General features: G+C 38.6%; 4 protein-coding genes and 2 long non-coding RNA genes across 7 annotated transcripts; 3 read left to right on the forward strand and 3 right to left on the reverse strand.

Moving 5' to 3' along the window:
- Positions 1 to 567: 567 nt before the first annotated feature.
- Positions 568 to 2,452, forward strand: LOC138137755 (uncharacterized). Its single transcript, XR_011161871.1, has 3 exons — positions 568 to 783; positions 833 to 1,117; positions 1,276 to 2,452. It is a non-coding gene; the product is annotated as an uncharacterized lncRNA (long non-coding RNA).
- A 1,117-nt stretch (positions 2,453 to 3,569) lies between these two features.
- Positions 3,570 to 5,052, reverse strand: LOC138137754 (uncharacterized). The gene is made up of 3 exons (XR_011161870.1): positions 4,920 to 5,052; positions 4,740 to 4,809; positions 3,570 to 4,642 (listed from the first exon to the last, which is right to left on the reverse strand). It is a non-coding gene; the product is annotated as an uncharacterized lncRNA (long non-coding RNA).
- Positions 5,053 to 5,180: 128 nt separating this feature from the next.
- On the forward strand, positions 5,181 to 12,236 carry WDR79 (WD repeat domain 79). The gene is made up of 5 exons (XM_069057290.1): positions 5,181 to 5,554; positions 10,845 to 11,122; positions 11,179 to 11,351; positions 11,438 to 11,602; positions 11,930 to 12,236. Exons 1-5 carry the CDS (start codon positions 5,181 to 5,183, stop codon positions 12,143 to 12,145), a joined length of 1,206 nt encoding a protein of 401 aa, XP_068913391.1. The 3' UTR covers positions 12,146 to 12,236.
- Positions 12,237 to 12,436: 200 nt separating this feature from the next.
- LOC138137753 (uncharacterized) lies at positions 12,437 to 13,261 on the forward strand. The gene has a single exon (XM_069057291.1). It carries the CDS (start codon positions 12,437 to 12,439, stop codon positions 13,259 to 13,261), a length of 825 nt encoding a protein of 274 aa, XP_068913392.1.
- On the reverse strand, positions 13,248 to 14,937 carry TyrRS-m (Tyrosine--tRNA ligase, mitochondrial). Its single transcript, XM_069057289.1, has 6 exons — positions 14,761 to 14,937; positions 14,559 to 14,706; positions 14,340 to 14,512; positions 13,993 to 14,288; positions 13,477 to 13,941; positions 13,248 to 13,427 (listed from the first exon to the last, which is right to left on the reverse strand). The coding sequence occupies exons 1-6, from the start codon at positions 14,883 to 14,885 to the stop codon at positions 13,264 to 13,266; spliced, it is 1,371 nt and encodes a 456-aa protein (XP_068913390.1). The 5' UTR covers positions 14,886 to 14,937; the 3' UTR covers positions 13,248 to 13,263.
- A 7-nt stretch (positions 14,938 to 14,944) lies between these two features.
- On the reverse strand, positions 14,945 to 19,185 carry LOC138137750 (alkaline phosphatase-like). 2 transcript variants are annotated; one of them, XM_069057286.1, is made up of 6 exons: positions 18,625 to 19,185; positions 18,340 to 18,562; positions 17,726 to 18,293; positions 15,822 to 16,154; positions 15,295 to 15,513; positions 14,945 to 15,173 (listed from the first exon to the last, which is right to left on the reverse strand). In XM_069057286.1, the coding sequence occupies exons 1-6, from the start codon at positions 18,681 to 18,683 to the stop codon at positions 14,995 to 14,997; spliced, it is 1,581 nt and encodes a 526-aa protein (XP_068913387.1). In that variant the 5' UTR covers positions 18,684 to 19,185; the 3' UTR covers positions 14,945 to 14,994. The 2 variants fall into 2 exon arrangements, with proteins under 2 accessions (XP_068913387.1, XP_068913388.1); XM_069057287.1 differs by having other exon boundaries at positions 18,340 to 18,542; positions 18,625 to 19,184.
- Positions 19,186 to 20,021: the final 836 nt, after the last annotated feature.

Genomic DNA, 20,021 nt, shown 5'->3' on the forward strand with positions numbered 1-20,021 from the left:
AGGTTTCAAAAAAACTCCAAATGAAACTCATTATTAAAACATTCTTTCCAGTTACAACATTTCGAACTGTAAAGTATTAAAGAAGTAGATTTATAAAAGTAAACACTACAATAATCAGAACACAACAAAGAAATCAAGAAAACAAAAAAATAAAAAAATTCAAATTCGAAGAAAACAAAGAAATTTAACATTTAATAGTGCGTGTTGGCACACCGTGCCTTTATTACAGTTGCACAACATTGTCTCATGCTTAAAATGAGGTTTTGTATAACTCTTTGCTTAATTTCTTCTCAAACTTGAGTTAGGCCCAAAGACAGCTGATGAAGAGTTGTTGGTGGATTTGGTAACCTTCTAACTCTTTTATCTGTAGGATCTCACAATTACTCGATGAGGTTTAGATCTGAACTCCTTGCTGGCCATTGCATTTGCCCTATTTCGACCTCACGAAAATAATGCTGCACTATTCCCGCAACGTGCGGTCGACCTTTATCATGCATAAAAATAAAGTCATGCCAATAAATGGTCGGAATGGGACAATATGAGGTTCCAGAATATTGGTAATGTATATGCCATTCACGATGTTTTGGCATAAGGGGAGGCTATGATTTCATTTTTTAACGTTGGATACATGTTTGATTTCTGTCATCTCTGCTGTCACTAAAGTGCCTGACATGCGGACCTATCAAAATGAACGTAACATGTTGCCGAATTTACCGTAATCATAATTAAGCGACATTAAAACGTATTGATGGTGTTTGTATTAGACTGCAGAACATATTTTCAGTAAGTTACAGTGAAGTCAAGTTCTTTTTATGTATAAATTGAATCGTAGGTGAGTACAAGATAAATATGTAGCACGGATAGTGAAGGAAGAAACAACGACCCAATTGAAATGGCACAGGGGTTTTGTAAGCCCTATTATAACTTCGCGATAGAGTTGTGAATTTATGGCTTGAGTCTATTTTAAAATGTACTCCTGAAATTTGCCAACATTTTTGTAGATATTGTGAAGAACTTATTTCGGAAGATTGGGCAAAATTAATGAGAAATCTTTCATTTGAAAACGTTCTTCCTTTAATAATTTCATTAGGAGAATCTGACTCGGAATTTGATGCAGGTAATGATGATTCAGAATTTTCTAATGAAATTATGGAAGTGGAATAGTTTTGTTCTTTTTTTTGTCATGGACGATGGGTGTGTAAATATTTTGCAGAAAGATTCGAATAAAGTAAGGCTTAATAAGTAGGTACAAGATTTTATACAATCTAGTTCTAGGAACGTTTTGGTTAAAATAAAAAATTCATTGACAAGTTACTAACTGGTTGGTTAAGACACTGTATAGGTGGGTTATCTAAGTGGTGCAGGAGCCACTTTAACTTTCGGTCCCGGTCCCTACTATTCTGTAGTCTGTTCAAGTCAGTTTCCTGTTTTGTTAAATTGGATTAAAAATGTGTGAGTATTTTATATTGCAAACTAGTAAAACTGACAACAATGCACTAGACAATGACGCAGTTTATAACCTCAAACTTAGAAAAAAATAACCTAATTCAACAGACAGCTTTACTGCCAACTTAAATGCACTTTTTCCATAGCCTCCCCTTATGCCAAAACATCGTGAATGGCATATACGTCGCCGCATTTTGGTTTCCACTTTCTAGCACCACCAACTCTGTGCGAGCGTCGAAAGTGACACCTGCTCAAACCATAACGGAACCTCTTCCAAAATTGACTTTCGGGATAATGTTACATTGAGCATATCGCTCTCCTGAGCGTCGGTTCACGCGGACACGTCTGTCACTTTGATCCAGGCAAAATCTGGACTCGTCAGAGAACATTACTAACCTCCATTGATCCAATTCCCAATCAACGTGATTTTGGGTAAACAGCAATCGTACTCTTCGGTGAGCCGCTGTTAACTGTGGGCCCCTTGCTGGTATCCTGGGCCTTAAATCGTGTTCAGCAAGTCTTCTTCTAACAGTATTTGCACTAATTTGGAATTGATATTTTCCTAAAGTCATAACTTGCAAAGCTGGAGCAGTCAGAGTCCTGTGTCTCAACGACTGTAAAAGCAGAAAACGATCCCGTTGAGCTGTTGTTGTTCGTCTGCGTCCTTGTCCAGGTCTTCTAGAGTATTCTCTTGTCTGGTGGAAACGACGCAAAACTCTAGATACCGTTGACTGGTGCAGATCAAGACCATTTGCAATATCTTGTTGATTAATACCGTCTTCGGCTAGTACAACAATTTATGCACATTGTTCGGCTATTGTATGTCAACTTAAACGTTCGTAGGGATTCATTTTCGAAATTTATGACTGAAGGAACCAAAACTTCTTACTAACCGTCTCTCAAATCCACAATCAAAATGCTTTACGAAATTGACCAATAACACTAATACAAACTTTTCATAATAAACAACTTTAGAAGTTATCAACATGGCAATTTTTGCTACTAAACAAAAGAAATACGCTAAAATAAGAGATTCAACATAAAGAAATCGCAGAAGAAGTAAAATACAAAAAACTACGGTTCATTTTTACTTTATGCGATAATTTTGCGGCGCAGTGTAAAATTGCGAAAGTTCCACCAATAGACCCCATTTCGCGTTGGTTAGAAAAAAGAAGAAGTACAGCTTTACAAAAACAGCTTGGCCCATGAAATGTGCAGAAGGTCGAGCTGTCTGTAAGGAGGTTCGAAGTCAAGTTTAAAGTTCGATAACGTGACCAGTTGAGGAACAAATCTCGACTTGTCGTCAGGAAAAAATATATTCGCGAAGAAAATCTGTTTTTTGATATATTTTCGAAAACTAATGGGCCAAGTGTTAATTTTCTTAGACTGAGGAGAAGCTATTTCTAACAGTGCAAGATTCATTCTAATTGGCCTGTCAGGTCTCCAGATCTGAATCCACTAGATTTTTTTCTCTGGGGTCATTTGAAATCTCTCATTTATCGGCGGCCCATAAATTCAGAGGCTGATCTGAGAGTTCGAATTCAGGAGGCTTTTATTTCAGTTACTGAAGAAATGATAACTAACGCTACTACAAGAAGTTTGTTACGTAGAGCACAATTGTGCATACAAATGAATGGTGGTCATTTCGAACATCTGCTTTAACATTATTACCTATTTACATAAATAGTTCTCTTTAGAATCCCCATTTTTATTGTTTTATGGCGAAGTTATTATGTTTTGCAATTGTCAAGTCTTGATGGTGATGACAGATAAACGTCAACGAATTTTTATATCGAAAAACGTCAAAATTTCAGTTGCCCAAACATTTTATTGATTTTTGCGATATCAGAGATTTTTTGTTGTTGTTTAGTAACCGATCGGATTTTTTAGTAATACCTGAGGACGAGCTTCCGGGATTAGTGAAATTAAAAACTTTATAACTCGGTAATTTGAGCTAGCAGAAAATTTATTTTAGTCAATTTAGAGTCTCTTTTGTTGTCGGCACATGCCTGTTTTCTCTGGGGAGCCAGTTCTGGGACATTCTGTATAAATCTGTTAGTTGCAACATTATTGTCAACTGTAAGTCATATAAGGTCATTATTAAAAACATGAAACAAAACAAAAAATTTCAAAATGTCTAATTTTTAAAGAAAAAAAAACATCCTAACTTAAAATTTAATCTTTATATGTACCGTCGATGGACAAATAAAACTGGGACAAAAATGACAGTCACATAAGTCAAAATTTACAAATTTGCATCGTTTAATTACGGCTTTATCACAAATAGGTTAAGTTTAGTATGACATATTACCGGGTGATCAAGAAGGACTGTTTAAGTTGGCAGTACAATTAAGAAAATTTTTTAATTCGGTTATTTATAACACTGTAACTGGATATGTTTTGTTGGTTTATTTGACAAATATCTGATATAGGTACAGCATTAACAACGACAAGCCACCAACAACCGGAACTTACTCCTGTTATACGATTTAAAATACGATCCAGTGTTACCAACTTAAACAGTCCTTCTTGATCACCCCGTATATAGAGACTGACAAATATATTGACAATTCAATGGTCTGATTTACATTGATTAAATTTTAAGTGTCCCAGTTTTATTTGTCCACCGACCGTACTTGCCGCGGCGACCCACTGGAGTAATAAAGTGGCGTGATCTTCACATGATTTTCGGGGTAGGTTTCCTATTGGTTAAAGGGAGCTCAATGCATGCAGCCGAAATTTCCCCCGATCTTAAAGCAGTACGATTTATTTCCCGCACAAAACTGAAATTTGACGAGGCAGTGTAAATGAGGCTTTTCATGACGTCGCTACGAATTATCACGTCGTGAACATCTGGTGATCACTCCAGGGGTTCGCCGCGGTAAGTATAGTACCTATTCTAATTTAAAACCAAATTTTTTACTTATGTCCACATAAATTCTCTTTTCCATTTCAATTTGTTTCTTCTTCAAAATTAATAATCGTTCTAGTTTCTTCAAACGTTTGATTTTCGCTAATATTCTGTCAAGGTTTCTTTTCTCCTTCAATTTTTTTTCATAGTATTCCCTAAAAGCTTCCTTGCTTATTCCCTTCAACTCAGGTCTTTTTGCAACACTATCACTAGCGTCAATATCAATATTAATGTCTTGTATTAGCTCCTCAATGTGTTGACACAAGAAAACCATTCTGAGACCACCTGGAATCACCTCTGCCATCAACACGAATTGGAAAAAACTCACGGAATGAAAAATTAATTAAAACGAGTAAAGAAAAAATTGTAAAATCGAACTTACGTCTTCAACGAGAATTGCAGCCAACTTCAGAGTGCTTCAGATATCACAGCAGTGATTTAGACGTGGAAGACTGTAATAATGTTCCGGTCTTATTTTCAGTTATTAGTATCACTCACGATTTACAAAGAAATCTTTCAGAATCTCACCAATATTGGAGGATATTACAAAATCAAATCTTACCTGCCACGACGCATAACCACCTATTATAGGCAAAGTCGCAGACACAGAGTATAGGAGTCCTTTAGTGATTTTCCGTGCGCGTCGTTGGCTCCCTCGCGCAGTTGGCACCGTTGATCAGCATTTTTCTCCACTATCTGTCAATCGGCAATATCCAGAAACATTCCGAAGGTGGTGGCGTGACGAGTTAATTTTGTGGCGAGATAACCGTTTTGTTTGTAAAAATACGTGGATGTGTTTGGTTTTTAGGTGTTAATAGACAAGATGAGCGAAGCAGTGACGGAACAGCAGTACGAGATGAGCGATGCCGTACTAGGCCAGTCGTTCGTGTCATACACAAATTACAACTTCGAGAACTCCGCCTTGGAACTGGCCCGATGTCAGTGGTCAAATTACGCGGACCAGCACTACCTCAAAGGATGCAAGTGGTCTCCAGATGGAACTTGTCTCTTGACGGTGGTCCGAGGGGCGGGAATGCACGTCATGGAGTTGCCCACCGACCTGTACTCCGGCGAAACGATAATGAACAGTCGGCCGATCGTAGCGCTCAGCCCTGCAGTCAGCGTGCCCGAAAGTGGCCTCATCTATGACTATTGTTGGTACCCTGGGATGAACAGTGCCAATCCAGCAACTTGTTGGTATGTACGCCCAAGGCACAGAAATGTTGCCGTGTGAAAATTCACACTAATATTGTTCCCTTATCTAACATCATTTAAAAGTCAAAGCGTTTCCAAATAACGTTTTACATTTATTTATGACGGTTGTCCATTGACAATGATATATTGATAATAACAGATAATAACGTGGTTAAAACATTTCTTATCATGTATTGTTAAATAATAATGCGAAAATATGTTCTAAAAAATCGAACCAGCATACTTTGCATCATTTTCTCTACATATCGTTAATTTCCATAATTATTGATCGATTTGTTTTGTGTGTTTCGCCCCAAACACGAGTTAGTATTGAGTCGTTCGTTTGTTCCGTTCATTTGATGTTTTGTTTTGCCAGCGCCATCTATTGAATATCACATTTACGATTAATTAAGATCCAGGAGAAATACTAAAACGAATAATTCCAGCTTGCTGGAATTGCCACCAATGCAGAGTTCAAATAGAAAAAAAAATCGTTCTTTAGTAACAACTGAGCTTTATCGATTGCATCTTTGTTTAAATTGAATTTTTTATTTTAGATTAGCTGACATTTTTGTTTGTGTATGCGGGAACGTGTGTATAACACTGTGGTTGTTGGTTGGGTGTTTCAAGGAAAGAAAATCGATTACAAGGTAATCAAGATTTATTGCGGTCATTAGGTGGTCCAAAAAAGAACTGCTCTGAATAATGTCTTGTTTCTTTGTCGTCAGTGTGATTGGATCATTTGGGTCCTAAGAAGTGCTACGTTTGCACTGCCCCTGAAAACACGTCGTTTATAAAGACACTTGAAACCAGTAATAAAGAAATAACATAAATGCAAGTAACGTCGTTGGAGGTCATTGTCATATTCCTCATTGTTATTTATCTAGTCGTTCAAGTTATCACAAATTCTTGATTCGCCTGAAGAATGTGTATAACATATTTGATTCTTGTGCGTTATAATTTCAAATCCATTTTGTCAAACCAAATTTTATTAGTCGCAAAATTGAGACTTTTTAATGTCTCCTAGTCGTAATACAGGCTATACTAGCTTACTTTTTGCATTGTATTTTTTCTTAAATATTTTATTTTCTGTACAGGACGATTCCGGTTTTCTCGTTTGATTACAATGGTAAATTTTACATACAATAAAAAATGTTCGACTGCTATTGTCTTTACCGCCGAGGTCGTTTGTCAGACTATACAGGATATTTCACAAGTGATAATGAGCCCGATGGAATTGAAAATGCAACCCACAATACAGTTGCAAAGCAAACCTGAATATGGACGCGAAAAATATCCAGGTTTGCCTTACAAATGTATTGTAGGTTGCATTTTCAATTCCGTCTGGCTCATTATAACTCGTGAAATAACCTGTATAATATGAACATATTATTATTAATGTCACTTAATTGTCATTTCTGCTATAACATTTTATCAGATTAGTGATTCAATTGACTGATTCGAACATTTACTTCGAGGTATACACTGGAAATTACATTTTTTATTTTTCGTATTTAAAATTGTGTCATTTCCTGCAGACAGGAATTATAAAAAAAGGTGTAAAAATAAACGTGACATTTATATCATATACACGGTGTGTCTTAAAAAACGCCGCAAGCCATATCTCCGTTATTTGTGGCCCGATTTGAATAAAACAAAAACTGGAATAATTCACTCCAACTTTGACGCGAAAATTAAATGAACACCTGATACAATTAACATAAATTGAAATCATTTGTCAAAATTGTCTCGGAATAATTGTACTGTATTATGCAAAACTTAATAAAAATCAATTTCCACAAAAAAATTGTTGAAAATCACGTAAACAAGCGCCAGTGTGATAGACCGACTTACCATTCTCAAACAGCCCATTTCGAAAATATGCTTCAATAATGAAGATTTTTTGTACCTTTGTGAATAACCGTTTTGCCTCCTTCGAAATGTGTAGGTATCTGACAGATGTGATTAAACATATCAGATTAAAAGCGTGTTACTCAAGTTACCACTCTCATCTTATTTGTTATACAAGTCGCAAAACGTAGCTTATACTTGGGAAATGGATGCACAGTGAAATTGTGGGACGTAGCGGGGAGAGACCCACTGGAAACTAAGCCGTCGGAGGATTTTCCGTCTTTCTTGCAAGTCGGATTTCTCAATCTCCCAGTGGAAGATTTTGTTGATCGCACGTTATTTACGGTGAAGACTCACTAATAAAATTTAATTTTATCTACAACTACAAGTCAAAAGGAATATACAGCGTGTCCCAAAATTGGCGCACTTAATGCCTTATCGAGGATGTTTAAATGTACATGAGAAAAATATGGAAAAAATTCTTCAGACTTACATATTCAAATCGGGGAGGGTTAAATGTGAATAAATTTGGCATCGTTGCATGTACCATGTAGGTAATTTGAGTAATAAAATTTACCTACATTTTAGCACTATAGCAACGTAACAGAAATGAAAATACAGGTATAAGAGAAAAAAGTATATTTATTTTATCTGGTAATAGTACTCATCAATTATTACAACAATGTTTCTAAATAAAGTTTCTTGGAATTTGCAAAATTGAATTACCATTTGTCATGTTGAATCGTAGAAACGGAATGTTTTTATTGCACTTTTCATTTATTCTTATTTACCAGTCAGTATGTTTTGCAGTAATGTTTTTTCCCGAAATTGCACTTCACGAATAAAAAGCTTTCACTTTCGCTTGATTTTTGAGTTACCTCTTTGTTTTGTTTCTTTATTAAATGTAGTTAGATTAAAATCGTTCCATAGGCGGTTAAGCAAATCTTTAGTAAATTCAGATTAATTTTTAAAACCCATCAGAATTTCTTTTCGAAAAAAAATATTAGAAAAATTGTAATAGATGAGTCTTTTACCTGTTAAAATAATTGCACTTTTTTCTGTTACACCCTGTATAAATAAAAATAAAACACTGACACTCTCATTTCATTTTGCTCCCATGGTGATATAACAAATAAATCAATTATTGGAACTAACAATAATACAACGTAACCAAAGATATATGTATTACATCATTACCTTGCAATGTTGTAGTGGTTTTAAGATAATTTTTGAGATTTTCAAAGCTTTTAAATTCTCTATTATGCAGGATCAGATATTGGTAGTGAATGATCTTGTACTTTGTGATAATATGAACGATTCGAGGTAGTTAGTTTTCATGACAATTTAATACATATTTTTCGAAATAATTGACCTGTTAACTGCCACTTTCAAAGGCTCTCAAATCAGCACATCAGTCCAAAAAGATAACACTTCCTTCCAAGTTTGTATTGGTTTAAGATTGGGTTGTAATCTGTGTACACCTCATATTTGCAAATGCAAAGCGAAAGTTGACGAAATTGGCATTCACGGTCTAAGTTGTTCCAAAAGCAGTGGTAGATTTTCAAAACACACTGAAATTAATTCTATTATCAACCGGTCTTGTTAATTCAACTTTAAAACCAAACGGGATGACGGAAAACGCCCTGATGGGATGACTTTAGCACCGTAGATTAAAGGTCAACTTTTGGTTTGGGACGTTACTGTTGTAGATACACTTGCAGACAGTTACGTATTGAAAACATCCGAAGTCTCAGGTTTTGCCGCTGAAATGGCTTGCAAACGCAAACTTAGCAAATATAGTTCAATTATTTCGTTAAACTACATATTTAAAGGTTTAGCCTTTGAAACCTTAGGCCCTTGGTGCAAAGAAGCCATCGATTTCATTAATGTCATCGGAAACCGACTTATCCTGGAATCAGGCGATTCAAAATCAAAGACATTCCTTTTTGAGAGGATTTCCCTTGCCATTCAACGTGGAAACGCTGCAAGCATTCGCATTATTATCGGAAACTTTTGCATTGTAACTCAAAAATGTTGTGTAATTATGTTATCAATACCATTTTGTTAGAAATACACATTCACCATGTAAAAGGATTTTTTAAACATTTTTCTCACGTTTACGGTAATTTCTTCTACACCGTAGTGCACCGTCAGTGCTCCATTTTTGGGAGTTATTTTTTACTATAAAAGGGCTTGTCTTAGACTGGCCTTGTTTGTTTATGCTTAATTTATAGTCATTGAAGTAAAATCTACTGATTATTGACATCTTGCAACAAGGATCAAATATCAGATGTCTTTGATATTCTAAAATGGTTTCTCAATGTTTTGGAATTTTTTTAAGAACTAGTTAACATCCGTCTAGATATTTTCCATGGGCTCTTAATCGGGATTGCTCTGTTTGCTTAGATTTATTATCAGGTTGGAACTATCAAATAATCGTCACAATATGTATGTAGATTTTGTACCGGGTGATTTTTTTTTTTTAATTTCGCTTCTAGCTGACTATACATTATACTGGGTGATTGTTTAAATTTCACATTTGGCGTGCATTACACCGGGCGATATTTTAACCATAGCTGGCCAAGAAAATAAATAAATAATTAATCTTTAAAGTGGACACGATTTTGAACATTTACACCACCCACCGTGTTTTATATCATTGTTAAAATATGTTTTTTTTTTAATGGATTCACGTTTTTCACGCCCCCCTTCAAAGAACGTACGCCTATGTGTATTATCAAACACATAATTGTTATCAGAATGACCAACATTTGCATTGCCACCCTAAGAGAAAACGTCATCCGGAATTTTTTAAACAAACGTGTAACGTGTAAATATAACCAACTCATAGAGTACATGTGGAGCGGATGCGAAGAAATGAGAGAGAGGGAGGGAAAGGAGCGGCGAGAAATACTGAGCGAAGACGGAAGGGAGATAGGATGGATGAAAGAGGTGTGGAAGGGGAAAGAGAGGGGTGGGAATAGGAATTGAAAATGTTGGGATATGTTTGGAATTGCCATTTTTGTTCAGTTATGTTTATGTAAATATTGTTAAAATTGTAAGGAATCTAAAAGCCCGTAGGGCAAAAATAAAGTATTACTACTATAACCAACTGGAGTAGTTGGAATGTTAAAATGTAAGGTGAATTAAATATGTTGTTGAAAATTGTATAAATAAATAGTGGAGCTGTTCCAGTTGTCCATCTCACAGCGTTGGAAAATAAGAATCTTTTGATTTCTTTTTGCCATCTGTCCAGTACATGTCATTTCAATTTCTTCTAATTTAAGAGAATTATTGAATTGATAGTAATAAACATTTAATGGATTAACATTGAAAACCGTTGCAGCGCCCACATTTTAATCACCCGATGCAATCGTTTTTATCGGTTGCCCCCGCTGTAAGTTCGTTTTAGCGATATCGTTTTGACTGTGAACCTTTGCAGTTGGTTGTCGAGCGGTCATGAAGGCCCAATCCATCTATGGGACGCTTTCAGTGGAAATTTGCGGTGTTCGTACAGAGGGTACAACAGTGTCGATGAACTGGAAGCTGCAATAAGCGTAACTTTTTCAGCTGATGGTCAGAATGTATTTTGTGGTTACAAGAAGAATGTTAAAATTTTTAGTACGGGTCGACCGGGGCGGGAGTTTGTCGAGTATCCAACAACGCATCCTGCTTCGTGTCTGGTGGCTAGTCAAGCGCAACCTGGCGTGGTAGCGATAGGTACGACTCGAATCCTCCTGTTCGAGCGGGACGCTTTGTAAACGCGTCAGTTGCAGGTTCGTGGAAGAACACCATAGAGCTGGTGTCCCAGAGCGACGGCAGCTTCCGTCACCTGTGCAAGCTGACGGGCCACAAGGGGGGCATCACGGCGATGGCGTTCTCGTTGGACGGGTCCCGACTGTACAGCGGCGGCAGGAAGGACAAAGAGATTATCTGCTGGGATCTACGAGTAAGACCGTTAACCCAACATTCTAATTACAAGGAAAACACAATCAAAACGAATCAATTTCATTTCTGACCGTTGCGATTTTCAAGGTGCCAGGTCGGCCGATGTTCTGTTTGACCCGGGAGGCTAATACCAACCAAAAAATCAGTATTGACCTGTCGATGTGCGGCAACTGGCTCGTCTCGGGGGGCTCGGATGGTAAGGTGCAAGTTTGGAACGTTCACGATAGTACCTATCCGACCGTCCACATGCAGGTGAGCATCCGACGTCTCTAACCCCCTACGTAATTATTTCATGTTTTCAGTACCTAATTTAGTCACGTTTCTATTTCAATCGTAAATTTAACCCGTTAATAACACGAAATTTCTTTTGTTCGTTTCGTTTCGTTCACCCTACCGCCACTTACAGATTCCCAGGACTCTTGTTAGTATTTTTGTTTCTAATTTAGTTTTCTTAAAATTATCTCTAAAAAAATCTAAATAAATTAAAGTGAGGTCCTTAGGAACGGTGACAAATTCGTCTCTTGGTAACAGCGAATGCTCTGTTAGAAGTCATAGTTGATGAGAGTTAAATGGTTACAGATGCCTCTGCACAGCGACAGTTGCAATGGGGTAAGTTTGCATCCGTACCGACCGATTCTCGCGACCGCCACCGGCCAGCACCACACCCTCGACCCCCTGCATCACACCAGGACGGCACTGGTGTACGAGAACGCTCTGTGCATCTGGTGGGTAGGCCAGCAACAGGAAGATCCTGATCTACTCGCGACCATCATCAAAGCTGCGACGAACTCTTAAGTGACAGTGTTTCTTTTGCATTTAAGTTAGTGGGGTGCCACATCACAGTCTAGTTGGTAATGTTATGAATTAAAAGTATTTTCACACCGATCGCACGTTTTTCAATGTGGACATAACCTTAAAAAAAGTCAAATTGAACTGAATATTTTTAATACGGCCATGGGGCCATCTTCATTATTTGCACCTGTTATCACTAACTGTGCGACTATTAATATGTTTTAAACATTTATTTAAAATAAATTTTGTTCGAACTGGTTTAGTTACTTTTATCGTTTCTTGACGCGACGTTCTATGTTGGTACCAGTGTTTGTACCCATGCACGCGATACATCATTCAAAAATGTATCTAAAGAGTGAAGAAAGTGATTTATTGCTCCACTGGTTCATAGAAATTGGTAAAAAGGGCGTCGCGTACAAAGAGCCCGTCTTGGGGGCGAAGACGGTGAGATTCTTCAAGCAAATCTGCGAAGCTTTCGAGCAAAACACTCACGTCTTCGTCATGACCATCGAAGTAGCTGAAGAGTATATCAGAGCGAAGAAATTGAAAAAACAGAAAATCAACGACCCGCTCTTGGCCGCCGTGACCATCACGTTCATTTGCCACAAGTGCGAGGGGGCCCGGGAGAGTCTGAAAGTGAAGCATGTGGTTGACTTGTTGTTCCACTTCACGCACAAGTGTTACAACCCGACGCAAGTCACGGCGATGGAGGGCGACATTCTGGTTACTTTGAACGGGAAGCTGCCGATAACGACGGCGCTCGACGACATGGACGTCATCATAGAGAAGTACGTGAAGGAGACGCGGCTCAAAGCCAACGTTCGACCGCTGTGTTTGAAGATCCTCGAGTGTGCCTACATGGAGCGGAACAACTGGTTCGAAGAGCTCAAGATCATCTACAGCCAGAACAAGGAGTGCGTGGTCGTGTTCCGGCACCTGGTCAGCTCCAAGTTCTATGTGCCCGTGAGTATCCTAATAACCGCGATCGAACTGACCCACTATCGACACATCCTGGACGTCGATACCATCCTAGCTGACGTGACTAAACACACAAAGATCCACCAGGACCACTTGAGGATTTTGGTTGCCAAAATGATTGAGATCATGAGTTACACTTAAGTTTAATTCAACCATTTCACTACATAATAGTTCCTTTTACCTACTCTAAGCAGCGTTATGTTATTTGCCAGTCGATGGACGTTTAAGTTTAAAATTTCGTTAGGGTTGTTGGTGCGTTGGTGGTTGATGTAGAAGCCGCCGGCGGAAATTATCCTCACTGCATCCTCTGTACGGAGTTGAATTATTTTATGAATAAATATAATTTCTTGTGTTACCTTTTGTGGGGAAACAACCGGCTTTCATTGATAGATCCAACACGCTCTGTCCGGGCTCCGGTAAGATATCCACGATGGTGGCTCCCTCGAATAGACTTTTCACTTCTGAAGCGTTCATTTGGCCTAGCGCCGTTACACTCTGCTCGTAGAGCGCCTCCGTGGCTTTGAGTGCCGCAGCCACACCCTTCTCGCCGTGAACCAACAACACCACTTGCTCGGCCAGACGCTTGTGGGGCAGTCGCAACTCGGGCTTCTCGCGGTGGCGTCTCATTAAATCTTTGATGCTTCCAACCGTGTCAAACGTGAACAGCTGCAACATTTTCTCGACCTCGGAGTCCACCTGACGGACGAAAAATTGGTATAGTAGGAAAGGAGAAGTTTTGTTCGAGGACAACCACATCGCGTTTCCTGCAGACTTGCCAAATTTGTCGCCCATTTCTGTCGTAACAAGAGGAACGGTCAGGCCTGAAATATCCACATTATTTTCCCCCAAATAACTAAAGATGTCCACAGTACCGTAGACTTGTTTGTCACAAGTTTTACTGATGAGTTCGTGACCTGACATGATGTTGCCCATTTGGTCGTTTCCACCGATTTGGAAGAGACAGTTGTATTTCTGGAATAGGTGCAACCAGTCGTAGGCCTGGAACAGTTGGTAGCTGAACTCAGTGAAACTCATGCCGACTGGGGACTGGAGTCTGGTCTGTACGCTAGTTCTGCTGAGCAGTGTCCCCATTCGTAAGTGACGCCCAGCGCCACCTATCAGATCAGTTGGCGAGATCTTACTGTACCACTCTTCATTATTCACAAATCTAAAATGAATGAATTTTAATCTACCCCTAATACACTACAAAAGACCCTACTTCAACGGTGGTAGTTTTTCCTCTTTCCAAATGTATTTTTCATGATTGTGAAAAATTTTGTCTATGTTGCTTTTGATCCCCTTGATGTTCTCATCGATGAAAACACTTGCGAGTTTCTCTCGCTCTGTGTTTTTCCCGCTGGGGTCCCCAATTTTAGCAGTCGCGCCTCCAATCTATCAACACGTTATTAGAAAATCAAGAAAAATGAGAGAATCTGACCAGAGCAATCGGTTGGTGACCTCCTCGCTGCCAGTGCAACAGATTGATCAAAATCAGCAAATTGCCAATGTGGAGGCTGTCTGCGGTAGGGTCGAACCCTGCATAGACACATCGTGGGGCCGCGTTCAGCAGATCCGTCACAGTGTTGCTGAAAATGTTCACCCTAACCTCAATCTTTTCCAAAGCTTTGACACTCACTTACGCCGCCGTATCAGGGAAAATGTCTTGAAACATTCCTCGCTCTTTCAGTTTTAAAATGTTGCGGTTCGAGTAGTACCTCACGAGAAACGTCCGTTTGTTGCATTTTACCAATTGTTTGATCAACATGGTGCCGGCTAAAATGTGAGGTTATGTCGATTGCTGACAGTTTAAATGAAAGGACAGGGTCGGATTCAAACAAATTTTCAGGGTACATTTATTAAACAAAATCAAAATATTACGTGTAAAGAGATTTTCGTATTAGTAACGAAAAGAATAAGCATGAAGTTAAAATAATACTGGTGGGATTCGTATCAGGCACCCCATTTTTGAAGGGGCCAATTTTCGCAGCGTAGCTGATGACGTAAGCAACGTAGGTTTGCTCGTGTACGGTGTGAAAAAGGTGGGCCATGGGTCCTAAAAATAATCGTCATTAATTTTTGTTTTTGACGATTTTGCACATGACATTTGACATTTTGCGAATTCTGCTCTAATTAAATAATAATAATAAGTATGTACATTATCAATCGGAAAATACCTTTCGCGTAAACTAGAACATCGCTTCCGCCGTGGGTAACTTCATCCGTTAAAACCACCGCCTGCTGTGAATATTCAAAATCTCGAGTATTATTGACGGATGGATCGTTACGTGACACTGTACTGTTTACTACAGAATACTGATAATTATTTGGACCACCAGTACCGTACAACAGTGACGTATACGGGACATTATCCATTACTGACGGCTGTGCAACATCTAAAATTTTTTAAATATAGTATACCTAGCTCTAACTGTCCAGCTCATAAAAAATTGGTACAGTTAGAGACACGGAATTTCGGACATCATTTTTCTGTCACTTAAAAAAATTGCGATGTAAATCACTCTTTATTGTCAACGTGACATTCAAAAGTCCAATTTTGAAATTTATTTTCTGTTCACGTCAATCGCATATCAATCAAAATTGTCGCAAACGGTAAAATTGAGGTTAACAATGTAAAGCCTATTTTACATTTTTTTACAGTATATTGACAGTGATGCCCGAAATTCCGTGTCTCGAACTGTACCTAATATGTTAGAATCTCGGGAGGCGTATCCACTGAAGACAAGTGAATGCGAATGGTCACTTGTCACTATGATGAGAGTTTCTTGAGGATCTGTTTTTTCCAAAGCGATCTGAATTGCGTCACTAAAGGAAACTGTTTCGTCTAAAGCTTTTCTGGCATGTCCTCTGTGGTGGGCGTAATCGATGAGACCTCCTTCCACGACAAAGATGTAACCTCGAGGATTCTTTGCGAGAATATCTAGTCCTTTTTGCGTCATATTTGCGAGAGAGGGCATTCCTTTAGGTGATTTGTCTCGGGCGTAGTCCATAGACATGTGGCCATTTGCAAAAATTCCTTTAAAAAAATATGTATGTTTGTATAGTAGCGGCCAGGGAAAATGGGAATCTGGCTTCTTGACTTAAATAACTTTGGGCTGTGTTTAAATAAAACTGTAAGAGTTATCATTATTAAGATTTACGACAGGGACAAATTTTTGCCTGCCAATACCTGTAGGTACACTGCTGTGCAGAAAAATCGCGTATACCTATTTTTCGCTCTATTAAGTCGGTCTGGATTGGTTTTGACGTTTTATTTGTCAGTGTCAAAAAATGTTTCATTTTCCTAATAACAAATAAAATAGTGACAATCTCAGTGACAGTTTATATCACCTATATACAAATATAATGTCAAAATCCACATTTACAAAGCAAAAAATACTGGAAAACTTGATTGCTTGAATTTGAAGTGTACGCGATTTTTCTGCACAGCAGTGTAACGGGTGTTTTTTTAAATTTGGCGTCGAAGTAGGCATTGAAGTGTCGATTGTGAACACACTAGACACTATACAGTATACAGGTTACGGATCACGGATCAGCTGTTTAAATCTTACGCTTTTACACGAGTGGTACGATCTCAATCGACTCTCCAACGCCTACTTCGACGCCAAATTTAAAAAAACACCTTTTATATAGCTACCTGATAAAAGGGCGACTGTTTGTTTACAACAGAAAAAGTGTCCATCGACCGCTCGAGGTCGTAAATGCTAATAATGATAACCGATGCAGTTTTATTTAAATACCACCCAAAGTTATTTAAATCCAAAAGCCAGATTCCCATTTTCCCCGGCCGGTACTATACATAGTTAAGTACACCAATAGCAAGAATTGACTCATTATTTTTCTATAAGTACCGTTTAAGTGTTAAAAACAAATATTTTTAACCGAGTTAGAGCAACTGTAACTGTTAAATTATTAGAGAGTCTTCGCGTTACCTACGTTTTTCAGATAACCGTGTACCTACGCTAACGCCGGTGTTGCTAGGCAATAGCGTAACCGATTCATTATTACAATAAGCGATTACGGTAATTGCTCGCGAATAGCGTACCGGTTATTTTAACGGAACGTAACGCGAAAACTCTCTATTATGACATTGTATTAAAGATATTCTTGTCATTTATATTCACTTGTTTTTTGTTTCTTTTCTATCAAGTGTCATTTTTGTGAAATACAGGGTTATTATAAATGATTGTAGTCGCAGTAGGCCATGCCCATGTTATTGCATTTTTGCCGCTTTCATGTGAACTGTCAGTTTTGTCGCTGTCACTGTCATTTTTTAGGTGAAAAGTGCGGTGATGAGAATTCTATTTATTTTTGTTAAATTAACGATTGAATCCGAATAAGTCCACACCGTTCACACACGGGAGTCAAATTGGGTGCAAAACAACTCAATATTTTCACATCATTTTGATGGTTTTTTTATGTGGAGCGGCAACCATAAATTTTACATTCAGTTTTCACGCCTACTTCGACTACAATCATTTATAACCTGTACATATTCTAATGCTTTAAAACATAACCTTTTAGTTTTGAAATTAAGATATTCTTTTGATTGTAGATTTATTGTTGCTATTATTGAATTATTTTTACCTAAGACAAACTCTGTCGACGGATCCACCTTGTCCAGCTCTTCGTTATTCTTAACCGTGACATAGCTCTTGTTCCTCCTCTTCTTGTCTTGCTCCCAGTCCTTGACGAGATCGCGCCCATCCTTGCTGTAGCAAGCCCACGTGTCTACCGGATCACCCTGTAGATCTCCAACCCCCGATTGCAGGCACTGCCTCCCTCCCCCCATCACGACGTTGATGTTCCTACCGGGCTCGTCCTCGACCAGCTGCCTCGCTATGTCCTTGCACCTCCGCGACTCCTGCGGGATTTCGCTCTCGCATTCCCACTTCCTGTTGGGGACGTGGGCGTAGAGCGCGCTGGGGGTGGCATGGGTGACGCGAGTGGTTGTGGCGAAACCCGTTGACCTGCCCGACTCCTGCGCCCACCGCATCAGCCCCTCGAGCCGCACTTCGGGCCGCAGGGAGGCATCGCAGTCGTCCAGTTTCACGCTGGAGTCCACCCCTGAAGTCTTGTAGTTGGCCTTGACGCCGGAGAAGAGAGCGGTGGCGGTGCTGCTGGAGTCGGGGACCCATTTGTCGGCGTTGTACGTCTGCAAGTTGGGGTTGTGTACAGGCCCGGAGCGAGCTCGCGTTTACCTTGAGGGCGCCGACGTGGGGGAAGCGCTCGAAGGAGAGGTAACCGGATTCGCCACGAGAGTAGATGCGGGAGGCGGTGGTGGTGGTGGGGCCCATGCCGTCCCCCACGAATAAGATGACGTTTTTCGCGGGTGCAACAATTGTTTCGGTGTTTAGGGCGTCTTGAAGGTCAGACTTTCCCAAATTCAGCCAATAGGATCGATCTGAAATTGATTGATTTGCACTAAACATTAAATTACTAATATAATCTAGACCAATCGGTTACGTTTAAATTTTAAAACTTACCTTCTGTTAAATTGAATACACAGTTGAAGTTTAGTAATAAATAAATTGTCGCTAGACATATTCGCGATGAACACATGGTAGTAATTTTTTGGGTTATTCTTTATTGCTGATACTTAATTACATTCATTACACGTCGCTTTGCTGTGACGTATTCTAGATAGACGGTTTACGAGTAGTTTATGACGGTATTAACTAACAATGATACAGCAAAGTTAAATTCATTCTGTTTTCCAATACCTACATTCGTGACAGAGAAGTATTAAAAGTTGACGCTTAATGTGGAGGAAATTACGCAACTTAATAAATAATAGATCCGTGTGGTTAATTGATCAATTTTTAAAGTGTGGTGATGATTTCTAATCAAGATTTAATTGTAGAAAAGTTAATCTTAAATAAAACAATCCGTTCAAGGTCACTCAATACTTTTCGCTACTGTCTGAGTAGGTACACTCTGTTCGCTCTACTTAAATACGGAAATAATTATAAACTACTTTGGTCATTAATTACTAAGGCATTTCCTTCATTCAGAATTGGAAAGTGTCTTATTTTCTCATTATTACTTTTGAGTGTAAGTTGCTTACAGTGGCGGCTCGTCAGGGTAGGCAAGGTAGGCACCGCCTACCCAGACTTTGCCAAAGATAAATTTATTCAAGTTAAAATTTATTAATAAATATAATTTAATAACTCTGAAATGTAATTTTTAATTTTTGTTTGTCTACATTGTCGAATGTTTTATCCATTAGCAGCGCGCAATGAATCTCCGCCAATAACTTTGCACTGTCTACCAATACTTTGGCTTGAATCATGTGTGCTACGCTATCATTAGCGAGGGCAGGCGACTGCACGCCTAAGCTAAATTTCATCTGAATTTTGCGAACGTGAGAGATTACCCTCTCTCTCTCTTTTCTCTTTACACTGTGTCAGAGTGAAATTGACGTGAGGGCAAAATATGTCAATATAGCGTTTAGAAGGCAACTGGATCGGTTGCCTTTGCGGCTTTCCCACCGATTCGTTTTCTACCTAGTCTGAGGCACATGAGTTGTTGCTTCATTTTCTTCAAAATTCAGATGATTTTACAGATGTTATAATAAGTACATTTTCATTTATAAAGGATAGACATTTACAAAAAGTATGTAACTTGGTATTGTTAACTTGTATAAACCTCGTGACAAATTAATCAAGGAAAGAAATAAAATCAACTTACTTTTCATTAATAAGCAAACTTGTAACTTGTAACTATTAGTATTATTATAAGTTACTGAATAGTAGTTTTGTAAACATATAATTTTTGTGACCAAAAACATTAATTAATATATCTACTGGTGTCAAATTATGTACATAGCCCGGTCGTTAGAAACTTTCTGATTTCCCAAAATCGTATTAATATGAAAATTGGT

The sequence above is a fragment of the Tenebrio molitor genome, chromosome 9 (assembly GCF_963966145.1).
Source record: "Tenebrio molitor chromosome 9, icTenMoli1.1, whole genome shotgun sequence".
Taxonomy (NCBI): domain Eukaryota; kingdom Metazoa; phylum Arthropoda; class Insecta; order Coleoptera; family Tenebrionidae; genus Tenebrio; species Tenebrio molitor.

Bases quoted from the DNA above. Each gene is read 5' to 3' on its own strand.
- LOC138137753 (XM_069057291.1), top strand. From the start codon at position 12,437: ATGTTGGTACCAGTGTTTGTACCCATGCACGCGATACATCATTCAAAA.
- WDR79 (XM_069057290.1), top strand. From the start codon at position 5,181: ATGAGCGAAGCAGTGACGGAACAGCAGTACGAGATGAGCGATGCCGTA. The intron at 11,123-11,178 runs GTACGACTCGAA...CGTCAGTTGCAG, and splicing joins ACCTGGCGTGGTAGCGATAG to GTTCGTGGAAGAACACCATA. The intron at 11,603-11,929 runs GTGAGCATCCGA...AAATGGTTACAG, and splicing joins ATCCGACCGTCCACATGCAG to ATGCCTCTGCACAGCGACAG.
- LOC138137750 (XM_069057286.1), bottom strand. From the start codon at position 18,683: ATGTCTAGCGACAATTTATTTATTACTAAACTTCAACTGTGTATTCAA. The intron at 18,563-18,624 runs GTAAGTTTTAAA...TTTAATGTTTAG, and splicing joins TGTATTCAATTTAACAGAAG to TGCAAATCAATCAATTTCAG. The intron at 15,174-15,294 runs GTATTTTCCGAT...GATTATTTTTAG, and splicing joins TGTTCTAGTTTACGCGAAAG to GACCCATGGCCCACCTTTTT.
- TyrRS-m (XM_069057289.1), bottom strand. From the start codon at position 14,885: ATGTTGATCAAACAATTGGTAAAATGCAACAAACGGACGTTTCTCGTG. The intron at 14,513-14,558 runs GTCAGATTCTCT...ACGTGTTGATAG, and splicing joins GTCACCAACCGATTGCTCTG to ATTGGAGGCGCGACTGCTAA. The intron at 13,428-13,476 runs GTAACACAAGAA...AACTCCGTACAG, and splicing joins CGGTTGTTTCCCCACAAAAG to AGGATGCAGTGAGGATAATT.